Source organism: Hemicordylus capensis, chromosome 1, assembly GCF_027244095.1.
Source record: "Hemicordylus capensis ecotype Gifberg chromosome 1, rHemCap1.1.pri, whole genome shotgun sequence".
NCBI classification, from domain to species: Eukaryota; Metazoa; Chordata; class Lepidosauria; order Squamata; family Cordylidae; genus Hemicordylus; species Hemicordylus capensis.
The window spans coordinates 322,373,070-322,385,310 of record NC_069657.1 but is presented as its reverse complement, the minus strand read 5'-3'; the positions used below and the strand labels follow the sequence as shown (position 1 = coordinate 322,385,310).

Sequence of the window (12,241 nt, the reverse complement as noted above, 5' to 3'; positions counted from 1 at the left end):
ATAATGAGGAAAATAGGGAATGGTCAAGCTGGGGGGGGGGGGCGTTCTTTGAACCCATCTGCTCACTTATAGCTACACTCCTGGCATTGGGTGGGGTGTGTTGGTGCCAGGGGTGCACGCTTGCAACCCCCCGCCATGAAATGAGTAAAGACCGCTGTTCTGCACCATAATTAATGGCAGAATCTATCCCCTTTTGTGTGCTCTGTGCTGTTGTTTTCCCAGGAAAACAAACAACTGTTTAGAAGAAGTCAACAATTACTGATATCCTAACAAAGTAATTGCACTTCTAGGGGCTGCAGGGGTGCAACATCAGCCTTTCATGCAACCCCACCCCCAGCCCGTCCTTGTGTGACCACAGTAGAACCTTTAGACTCCAGAGCACTCCCTAAATTCTGGAATAGCTTTGCAAGAGCAGCAACAAGTTGCTGACCCTCAGGAAGCAAAACAGCTGCCCGTGTGCTTGTTTTCTTGCATGGGTGCCACGTTAGGATATCAGCCATTGTCTTTACAAATCTTAAACCTTTCCCTTCAAAACGTAGTTGTAGTTATATAACATATAATTCAGTCTTAAATTTCTTTCTCAGGTCTGAGTAAGGCAATAACCCTAAAAAAAAAAAAAAGTCCTTTTACCTACTCAATGCGTACAGCCAAAATATTTCTTATATTGATATGTCTAAGTAAAGGTGATAGTAAAGTGTGCTGTTGAGTCGGTGTCGACTCCTGGCGCCCACAGAGCCCTGTGGTTGTCTTTGGCAGAATACAGGAGGGGTTTACCTTTGCTATCTCCCACGCACTATGAGATGATGCCTTTCAGCATCTTCCTATATTGTTGCTGCTCGATATAGTTGTTTCTTGTAGTCTGGGAAACATACCACCAGGGATTTGAACCAGCAACCTCTGGCTTGCTTGTCAATTCATTTCCCTGCTGCGCCATTAGGTGGCTTAAAGGTAGTAGACCTACTCAAATATGCTTTGACTGAAACCTTTAAATTTCCTCTGACCTTTGGCCAATTGTATATGTACTTTTGCCATGTTCCTGTGTAAAATGCTTTGAGAACTTTTTTTGATTGAAAAACAGTTTATAAATAATAGCAGTAATAGTAATAATGGTAATACTAGTAATAATATAATGATGATGATGATGATGATAAATAGAAAAAATAACAAAATACAAAGATCTACAAATTGAAATTGAAAGGCTGTGGCAGAAAAAGACCAAAATAATCCCAGTGGTAATTGGCGCCCTGGGTGCAGTTCTAAAAGACCTTGAAGAGCACCTCAACACCATAGGGGCCACAGAAATCACCATCAGCCAATTACAAAAAGCAGCTTTACTGGGAACAGCCTATATTTTGCAACAATATCTATAATAATAACAGCAAGAACATTGATAATAAAATTCAGCCATCCCAGGTCCTTGGGAAGGACTCGATGTCTGGATAAAACAAACCAGTCAATAACACCTGTCTGACTGTGTAAATAATAATAATAATAATCCCCAGCTGTTATGTACAATGCCACTTCTGTGGTGAGATCTAACAGGTTTATTCACCACAAGATACTGGCACATGGACTATTTATGCTCAGAACACTAAGTAGCCTGAATATGTGACCCTGGGGGAGATGGCTAGAACAAGACATTGAAGAGACTTTCAAACCAGAGTGATGCCTAACTATGCCTCTTGTGAGATTTGCAGTTTGTTTATGTGGAAGTCCATTTGTCAGTTTGATTAATGAAGTGCATGTCTGCAGTTCAGATTGGGTAATCTTGTGTTTAGCTCTCAAGTGCTCTGCTGTCGGTCAAGTTTCTTCCTCAGGATGAACCCATAAGATACCTTCCTTTGGAAGCAACTTAGGTCACCAGCTGATATCCTAACTAATGATGTGTGCATATAAGGATAGATTGCGGGGACATACCAGGAAGCCTTGTGCAACTCCCCCAGTCCCCATGTGTGTACACTGTTGTACAAGAGCCATTAGAGTTTGGAGTGCTCCCAGTGTCCAGAAGGGCTGATAAGATCAGAAGCGCATCGCTGGCCATCAGCCACATGTTTCCAGTTTTACAGACCAATTCCAGAGCACAGGGGAGGAGCGCTCCGAACTCTCAACGCCGCCTGTGCAGCATCAGATGGGGACTAGTGAGGTTGCATGGGGACCCTTTTACATGCACGTTCTCTGCTGCTGGAGTCCAAGGGCTTCTCACATGTGGGTTATGCAATCCCATGTGACTCCAGAGGCAGGACTAAATTAATTAGTTTTGCTTTTGAGGCCGGGAGGAGCTAACCCACCTCAGTTCTTTTAGTCCTGCAAGGCTCCAGGCAGCTCCTTCCCAACTCTCCTGAGTTTTTCTCTCCTTCCTGCTAACTTGGCCTCCACTTCTCAGCCTCCCACCGCCTTTTCTGCCTTTCTCCCTTTCTCTTTATACTGCATGGAAAGGGCCAGCAGGATACTTCATATCAGAGTACTTAGGGGGAAGAAAAGTTCAGGTCGTCTCTTGGTTTTTGGAGCTGCCGCAAGGTTCCCTACAGAGCAGACTTCGTCAGCAGCCTCCGTTCTCAGCTGCAACGCTCCAGAATGTGCCGCCTGTTCAGCTGCTTTCCAGAGCTGCAGACAAGGCCAGCGGCCATTGTGGAGGGCGGGGCAGCGGCCCAAGCATCGACTCTGTTGCTGCTTCCTTCCAGCCCTACCTGCTGACTGCCAGCAGCAGCGGCGTTTCCGCTATCCCCGCACGCCCATCGAGACCTTGTGGGGTGCACAGAAGGCCTTGCAGGCCCAATCCCGCTGGCAATGGTGTCTTCTGGCCAGAAGGCCTCAAGAAGACTCAAAGTAAGGTGGGGACAGCACCTGAGACCATGGCAGTGGGGACTTCTCTTACAAAGCAATTGTCTCCTCCGCCTTCTGGCACGGTGGTGATGAGGAGCTCAGCTACGACTGGCACATCTGAATTGGTGAGCTCGGCCCATAATGGGTCTACTGAATCTGCTGCTCCCTCCCACCCTGGTACCCTCAAGGTCATCTAGTCTGACCCCGAATTTAACCACAACCCAGACTATCTCAAATGCCTGGAGATATGCCACCTACCTGGGGGTGATGGTTTGAGGACTTATTTGCAAATGCCTTTGAGAAATATGATAAATTGAAGTCCAAAACGAAAAAGGCTAAGAAAAAGAGAGAGCATGTGAAAAAGTCTAAAAAAGCCGCATGTAGGTCTAGACAGAGGGAACACAGTGTACACTCATCTGAGCTCTCTGATCATGGCTCCCCTAATCCCAGAGTACCAACCCCAAGGGGTATGGGGGCCATACCCACTGAAATTCCTCAAAAGACCCCCCAAGGACCTCCTCTTGAGCCCATTCCAGTCATTCCTATCGAGTATGACCCTACATCTCCACTGGGTGAGGGAGATCCTGAACAACCAAGATCTGAGGGTGAATGGTCTTAGCCAAGAGCCAGAGTCCTCAGAAGCACCCACCCGACTTTTATAAGCAATAGATTTGGCGCCCCTCATGTCCAAGACCATACACGCCCTAGGTCTTAGCCCGCCCACCTCTCAAGAGGTTCAACCAACTGGGGAAAGCACCCTGGTGTTTCCTGGGGCAAAGACCTCTAATATGTCTCTCCTGCTCCCCAAACAGTTTGTAGAAGCGGTTGAAACAGAATGATCCCTGTCCACCTCCTCAAAAAGGGCTAGTGCGGTGGCTAATAGGCTTTCTACCTTCCAGCAAGAGGGGAGTGAAATCTTCACTACACCCCCTACAGATGCCCTGATCATCCAACTTATTTCTGGCTCAGTTCTGGCCAGGTCACAGACAAACGCTTGGAAGGGGCCCTCAAACGTGCAAACAAATCAACAGCTTTGTCAATCAGGGCCTCGACAGCCACTTCTGTGGTGGCGAGAGTGTCTCTAATCTGACTGGATGACTTAATCCAGGCTCCGCCCTCGGTCCCAGCCGGACTGCGTCAAGCCCTATTAAAGGTGCACAAGGCGCAAGCATTTATGTCAGACACTACTCTTGACTGCCTGTGTTTTGCATCTAGAGCAGCCACATCCTTGGTGGTAGGCTGCCGCAACCTGTGGCTGAAGTACTGGCAGGTAGATGCTGCGTCAAAGACCAACCTAGCCGCAGTTCCTTATGATGGAGAAAAGCTGTTGGTGACGCGGCCTTAAAGGACATCTTGGTGGAGTCTAAAGATAAAAAGAAACCCATGCCTGCTGCATAAAACAAAAACAGGACCGTCCTCAAGGAGGGCATTCCTTTCAATCCTTTTGCTCCCACTTTGGAGGCTGAGACAGGGACTTCAGATCCCAGCGTCCCTACTAGGGTAGGTCTAGAACAACCAGGCAGGCCTTCGGAAATAGGGCCTCATTTGCTGCCCCAAACAAGCAGGCCAAACAACTGGCATGACGGGGCAGGAGAGGTGTCCCTCGGTGGTTGCCTCTCCTCTCACTGGCGCATCTGGGAGGCCACACATCAGACCAGTGGATGCTCTCCACCGTCAAGGAGGGCTACGCCATAGAGTTGACCAGCTGACCTCACAGATTCTTACGCACCCTGACCTCCTGACACCAGCAAAAACATCAAGGTCTACAGGAGGTGATTCGCCATCTCCTGGCAATAGGAGCTGTGGAACCCATCTCACTGCACCAGCAAGGCTCGGGGATTTGTTTGTTTGTTTGTTTGATTGATTTCTATACCGCTCTTCCAAAAATGGCTCAGGGCGTTTTACACAGAGAAATAATAAATAAGATGATTTACTCCATAATATTCACCTTACCAAAGAATGATGGTTCCCTGCGGACCATGTTGGACTTAAAACACCTGAACCGCTTTGTATGAAAACACAACTTTCGAATGGAGTCCCTGAGATCCATCGCAGAGGCACTCCACCACTTGGACTTTCTCATGTCCATCAACCTCAAGGAGGCTTATCTTCACATTCCGATCCACCAGGACAGCCGCCACCTCCTGCGTTTCCTGTACTCAGGGGTGCATTACCAATACAGAGCGCTCCTATTTGGTCTCTCATCAATTCTGTGCATATTCACAAAGGTCTTGGAGCCTGTGATAGCGTACCTGCAGCTTGAGGGCGTGAGGAATTATGGGTACTTGGACGATCTACTCCTCAAATCCACGACAAGTCAGATAGCCCAGAAGGACCTACAGGACACCCTTCGGGCCCTCGACAGTCACGGGTTCCTGATCAACAGGAAAAAGAGCCAGTTACAGCCGAGGCACCAGATTCTTCATCCGCAAGTGCTCATAGACACTCTGCACAACAAGCTCTTCCTTGCACAGGAATGCAGATAAGCCCTGGAGACAGAAGTCCACAAGGTCCTGAGTTCAGAACGTCCATACCTGATGTCCCTATCGAGGCTTCTAGGCCTGATGGTGGCAACCTTGGAGTCAGTCCCATGGGCCCGCTTCCACCTGAGTCCTCTGCAGTGGTTACTGCTACCCTTCCATGCGGACACCTCAGTGAAGTCTGACAGTCAATTAACCTTGACACCATCAGTACGACACTCCCTACGCTGGTGGATCACTCTTCCCCACTTGTCAGTGGGCAAAGGGATCCTGGATTCTCCCAGGATCATAATCACCACAGACGCCAACAAGAGGGGCTGGGGAGCTCACTCTCTACACCGGTCTGCTCAGGGCAGGTGGTCGACACAGGATCGCCAGCACAGAATCAACTGGCTGGAACTCCGAGCCATCTGACTGGCACTACAGGAATTCAGATCCATGATTCTCCACTGCCATGTGCTCATCTGCACAGACAACACCATGGCAAAAGCACACATAAACTGCCAAGGGGAAACAGGGTCCAGGTCCCTGCAAGCGGAAACAGTCCTACTAGTTCAGTGGGCGGACCACTACATGGCATCCCTGACAGCCCACCATGTTCAGGGCGACCTGAACATAGTAGCACACTGGCTGAGCCGCTTGGACCTGCTTCCGGGGGAATGGCGTCTCAACCTCAACAAACGCACAAGTTCCTAGCTTCTTCACAAGGTTCCCATGTCACCCAGGCAGAAGCGATAGACGCACTCTCATCCCAATGACCGGAGGACCTCCTGTACGCATTTCCTCCTACCTCACTCCTGGCACACGTGCTGCACAGAGTCAAGATTCAGAAGGCACAACTCATCCTAGTGGCCCAGGAGACCGTGGTTCGCAGAACTCACCAACCTGGCCACTCAGCCGCATCTGATGCTTCCCGTCACACCAGATCTTCTTCAACAAGGTCCAGCATGTCATCCAGATCCAGGCTGGTTACAGCTAGCTGCCTGGAAACTGAACGGCACATCCTAGGACAACATGGCTACTCGGCCACAGTCTCAATACTGTGTTAGCATCCAGACAGCCATCCACCAACAAAATCTACCAGTATACATGGAGAGCATTCTTAAGATGGTTAGCATGTCACGGAGTACCCAGAGGGTCCACCACCATGAAATACCTGTTGCAGTTTCTGCAAGACGGACTAGATAAGGGACTGTCTGCAAATACTTTGAAACGCCAAGCCACGTCCTTAGTGGGCCTCATCGCGGGGACATCAAAGAGATACATGCAGCGCCATCCTCACCTAAAACATTTCCTGAAGGGTGTTACCCTCCTGTTCCCTCCAGTGGTCCATCGTTTTCCCAACTGGAACTTACATACTGTTCTTAAGGCTCTCCAGGGTCTTTCCTTCGAACCCTTGTCCTCAAATCCATTACGAATACTCAAATTGGCATTCCTTGCCCCATTACCTCTGCAAACTGGGTGTCTGAGCTCAGAGCCCTCTCTATACATAAAAACCTTTGTATTTGTTCTGAAGACTTTGTGAAACTGATTCCAGACCCCCCCCACTTTTTTTTTTACCCAAAGTGGCTTCTCCTTTTCATATGTCTCAAGATATTATTTTGCCCTCTTTTGTCCAAAGCTGGTCCATCTGGTGGAGAAGGCCTCACAAAAGCTAGATGTGTGCAGGTGCCTTAAATTTTCCATTGAGAGAACTAAACACATTAGGTCCTCTGAGCATCTTTTTGTTTCTTTTTTGCCACAATCTATGGGGCAACCTCTTGCACCTACAACCATAGCTCGGTGGCTGAAAGGCGTGCATAACACTAGCCTACGAATCTCCAAATCTCAGGGCACCCACAAAAATTCTTGCCCATTCCACAAGGTCTGCAGTGGCAACCAACGTCCCTGCCCAGGATATCTGTTTAGCAGCCACCTGGCAGGCACCTTCCACATTCACCAAACATTATAAATTGGACACCTTTTGCTCCACTCAGGTGGCTTCTGGGAGGCGTGTCCTACAACAGGTCCTTCCTGCACAGTAAGCGCCCATTTCCCCCCACCCCCGATTGGTTTTAGGGCTATGGTATGTCCCCACATGTGAGAAGCCCTTGGACTCCAGCAGCAGAAATCAGAGCATTGGTCACTCACCATGAAGGCTCCTTCTTGTTGCTGGGTCCAAGGGCATCTCGACCCCCCCTTGATGTATATACTGTCCATATACTGTCCATATACTGTCCAGGGAACCATAGTCTGCAAATTTTTATGAACAACTTATTTTATAGTATTTTTTATTATTGACCACATTACCATACAGGAATGGCGGCAGTAATCTGGTCAGATTGTTTGTTGACATGTTCCTAGTTTCTACCAGATTTTTAGAGTTTGAAGTACCTATCGCATCTTGGCCTAAAATAATTGAGGTGAGTTAGCTCCTCGCAGCCTGAAAAGCGAAACTAATTAACTTAGTCCTGCCTCTGGAGTCACATGGATCGCATAACCCACATGTGAGATGCCCTTGGACCCAGCAGTAAGGAGGAGCCTTCACGGTGAGTAACCAATCCGTTTCATTTCAGCCAGTATCATTAGGTTCCGTAGGAGATAGGTAGAAAGACCATTAAAGCAACGGGGGGAAACAAAGCATGTTTTAAGAAAACTGGTTTTTGTTTTTGTACAATGCAGAATTTATTCCAAATTCCACCAGAAAAGAATGCGAGAACTGACAGAGGTGGGACTTCAAAATCTTTTCCATCTCTTCCTCATCCTGGCAGCCATAGCAGAGACCGAGGATGTTGCTAGTCGCATGATGGAACTCTTGCATTTCCTTAGCCCAGTTTCCACCAGCATTGCTCAGAGAGCTCTGATCTGGAAAGGCTACTTTGCTTTCATCTTAATGTATGTGGAGAAGAACATGGACATCAGTGTGTTGGCTGAACAGGTCTCAAATGCCTTCCGCGAAAAGGCAAAGGATTTTTTAGTAACCAAAAATGACCTCATGCAGAAACAAAATCTCTGGATGCTTCTTTCTACTTACATTGATGGTGTCCAAGAAGTTTTTGAAACTAGCAACTATTTGCAACTTTCAGAGGAAAAGCTGCTGAATGATGGCTTTAGCATGCTGCTGCCAGGTTGCCGAGGAGCTGAACTTGTGGCAGTCTTAAACTTTTTGCAGGATGTTCTATTCAGGCTGAGGTAAGGATTATATATATATATATCTTAAAACACATTAATTCTTTAGTAACATCCAAGCACCCAGTTTTAAAAATGGACACTTTCTGAGGTTTTATGTTTAAATGTATGTAATAATACATGGTTTATAATAACTAAAATATATCAGCAGTAAGTATGTATTTTTAAAGATTGTTATCCTGTGTTAATTGGCTAAGAATCCAGTTCAGTACCAACTTAGAACGGGTTCACACGAAATACAAAACCGGAAGACCCTTCACCTATGGCTTCATTATCCAAACATCTGAACACGGCAAACTGGAGTCAAAGGGGAAAATGAACCAGCGGTTTCCCTCCCCAAACTCTGTCACCTTGAGTTATCACTCAGTTTCACCCACTCCAACTGCGGTTACGCAGGGCCAGCATTACATTCAAATGCTGGTACCGCAGTTTCACCCCTCTGAAACCAGGGTTGAGAGGGGAAGCTCCTTCCTTGCTCTGGCTTCTATTGGCTGTGTGGGCTGTCCTTTAGGAAAGAAGGAAGCCTGCATAGCCAGCTCCCCCTCATTTCTGTGGATGGGGGAGAGGAGGGTCCACTGGACCCTCCTCTGGGTCCGTGGGTCCACTGGACCTGCAGCTCTGTGCTACGTCTGAACTGGGCCTTAGTGTAGTGTTGTTGTTGTTGTTGTTGTTGATGATGATGATGATGATGATGATGATGATAATGATAATAAAAAATAGCAACAATAACAAAATGACCTAATGCAGAAACATAATCATTGGATGCCTTGTTCCACTTATGTTGATGGTATTCCTCTGTCTAATTCAGGGCTGCTCAACTTTGATCCTCCTGCAGATGTTGGCCTACAACTCCCATAATCCCTGGCTATTGGCCACTGTGTTTGGGGATTATGGGAGTTGTAGTCCAAAAACAACTTGGGAGCCAAAGTTGAGCAGGCCTGGTCTACTATAAACCTGCATAACCTGTTACCCACTGAACTGATTCCAGCCTACATGTATTGTATGGTGGAGTTTGATAAATCTCCCAGTTTTGCTGCCTATCTTGAGTTTTTGAAACCTGATTGCTACTGCTGGAGGAACAAAACAAAAGAACAAAACTGAGGAGATCCTTCTGGTACTTTGAGTTGATTCAAGGGTGTGTAAAAGAATGCCCTCTTCCTAAGTCAGGATAATATTGCCCTGTGGCTTCCATTTATTTCCTGTATGGAGCATGTGGGCAACAGCTGGAAAATTAGTAAGAGGAGACTATGGTAGTACTTTCTTTAGCACAATCCACACATTCATTTTATATAACTTCATTTGATGACAGTTGAATTTATGACGACACCTGATATTACTGAAGACCATTGTGTTGAAGGGGATATAAAGCTCTCTGACTGTGGTGTGATCAGCAATCATACATGAATGTTACAACTTAATATTGCAGTCATCAAGCAGTGAACATCCACGTGTGTACTGGCCTTACACAACTCACACACTCTTCTGCAGAATAAATTGTAACCCAACAACCTCAGCTAAGCCCATCCATTGCGTGTGGCAGACTTCCAGGCACTTGAAACCCCATCCTATTTCTCCTCTGCCACCTTATTTAGGCAGTAAGTGGCTCGAGGGCTAAGCAGTGCATATATGCTTTTCCTGCTTTTCAGCACTGCTGCTTGGCTTCTGAGCTTCCATAGATCCTTGCTCTGTTTGGGAATTCAAGGAACAGTTTAAGCCTTACTGCCTTCCAGAGACTAGAGGGCACATTGCTATTGAGGCTGCCTAAGTTGTCAGCATTCCAGTTTGCTTCACAATAGATAGATCGATAGATAGATAGATAGTCGAGAGCCAGCATGGTGTAGTGGTTAGAGTGCTGGACTAGGACCAGGGAGACCCGTGTTCAAATCCCTATTCAGCCATGAAACTAGCTGGGTGACTCTGGGCTAGTCACTTCTCTCTCAGCCTAACCTACTTCACAGAGTTGTTGTGAAAGAGAAACTCAAGTATGTAGTACACCGCTCTGGGCTCCTTGGAGGAAGAGCGGGATATAAATGTAAAAAATAATAATAATGCTGCTTGCTTTACACCTTAATGTGTGTTTTCATATAGCCTCACACTTTTTTTTTCCTGCAAAGTTCCTACTTAGATGAAAGTGACATAAAACATGAGAGTGGAATGGTGACTACTGCAAAATGGAACATTGTGTTTAATCACTAATCAGTTTTGCCTTGATTTATTGATAGAGCTTACAACCTCCAAACTGTCCTTTCTGTAATAAACATATTTCTGTCCACTAATTCACACTGGAGGCAGCTCTTGAATTTAAAGCCAAAAACTACTTTAGGAAGGTTGGAAAACATCATCTCCTGTCATCCTGCCATAAACCCTAATGAGGCAGTTATTGATTGGTCATTGTAGAAACCTGAGGATTTGTGAGGGAGGGGCAGAGAAAATATGCATTATGAACAGCGGGAAGAAACTGACCTGCATGTTTACCTTAAGTACTTTGTTACTGTCTGGATAGTTTGACTTCTGCTGTCAGTAGCTTGTAAATCCAAGGACAACTGATTATTTTTTTTTTCCAGGCTGTCTTTGAACAAAGATAAAGTGTTTGACAAAGTGTAGGTGATTTATTAGGAGGGTCCTTTTAAATTGGTTTAACTTGGTTTTTAAAAAGTTCAAACTATCTAGATGCAGGAGATGTACTTTCTGTAACTGTTCAAAAGTGTGCCATGCATACTGTCTTGGAAAGTGTTCTTGGCATTGAGTACTGTAATTGCAGCACCATTTTATTTTTTAATTAAAATCTTGATGAGTGCAGGAGCAAACTATAGACTTAAAGAAAAATGGGTAGTATCCACAGTGGCACTCACAAGCCACCTTGCCTCCCATCTGTAGCCCTTGCTCCAGAAAAGCCATTCCTGAAGGATGCAGAAGTAGGGAAGGAGGAATCCCTGGAAACTGGACGCAAGTTACTTCAGCTTCTGCCTCACATTTCTTCCTGTGGCTTCCCATGGTGGCTGTGGCTTCCCATGGTTCCCCCTCCTGTGGCTTTCCATGGTGACTCCCATACCATGGCCATTGGTCCTCCAGTTCTCAGGAATAGCTTTTCAGTGTGCTAAAAGGGCTGCAATCAGAGGAGGAAGCAGGAGTGTAGTTTGTGTGAATGCTTTTGCACACATGAGGAATGACGAAGAACATCAACAAAATCATGAAAATATTGGGATTGCTCCTTGTTCCCGTTTCAAACACCTTGTGAAATGTTTGTCAGCTTTCAGACAGATAATTGTAGTGCTCAGGAATAAGAAGTAACTTACTCCACAAATAGTCATTCCATTGTGTGAGTTTGTGAAAGAGTCTTTAAACTTTCAAGCTAATAACACCAACTTGACCTCTGAACTTAATCCCAAACTCTGTTTAAATATTAATTAAATATACCATGCTCGAAATAAGAGAATTCCTAGTAGCTGGTTGAGAGACCTCTCTTCCTTGAATTTTGCCATAGCCTGAGCAATTTCCAAACAATTATTTGGTAGCTAGGGGGTAAGTCTAACTGGCTCTATTGCTTATTTTACTTTTATAGTTTCTTTGATGTTTCAGCATGTTATCCTTCCCTAATATTTTGATTAGGAAATAACAGAATTGATAGTGTTAATAACTGGAAGCATGGTAGTAATTGTTTACTGCCCATAGTACACAAATACAAGTTGTGATACTTAGACAAAAGGTTGACCGGATTCTAGATAAATGCTGTTGGCAGAAAATTGTTGTGTCCTTGATGCTTCTGCTAA

The 12,241-nt window shown here is 46.0% G+C and overlaps 1 protein-coding gene across 5 annotated transcripts in view; it reads left to right on the top strand.

Annotated features, from left to right (window-relative positions):
- MMS22L (MMS22 like, DNA repair protein) overlaps nt 1–12,241 on the top strand; it is a 135,222-nt gene that overhangs the window by 41,229 nt on the left and 81,752 nt on the right. For all 5 annotated transcript variants that reach the window (XM_053287582.1, XM_053287579.1, XM_053287581.1 and 2 more), the window contains one exon: nt 7,965–8,474. In XM_053287582.1, the coding sequence (XP_053143557.1) occupies nt 7,965–8,474 (510 nt within the window). The remainder of the gene's footprint in view (nt 1–7,964; nt 8,475–12,241) is intronic.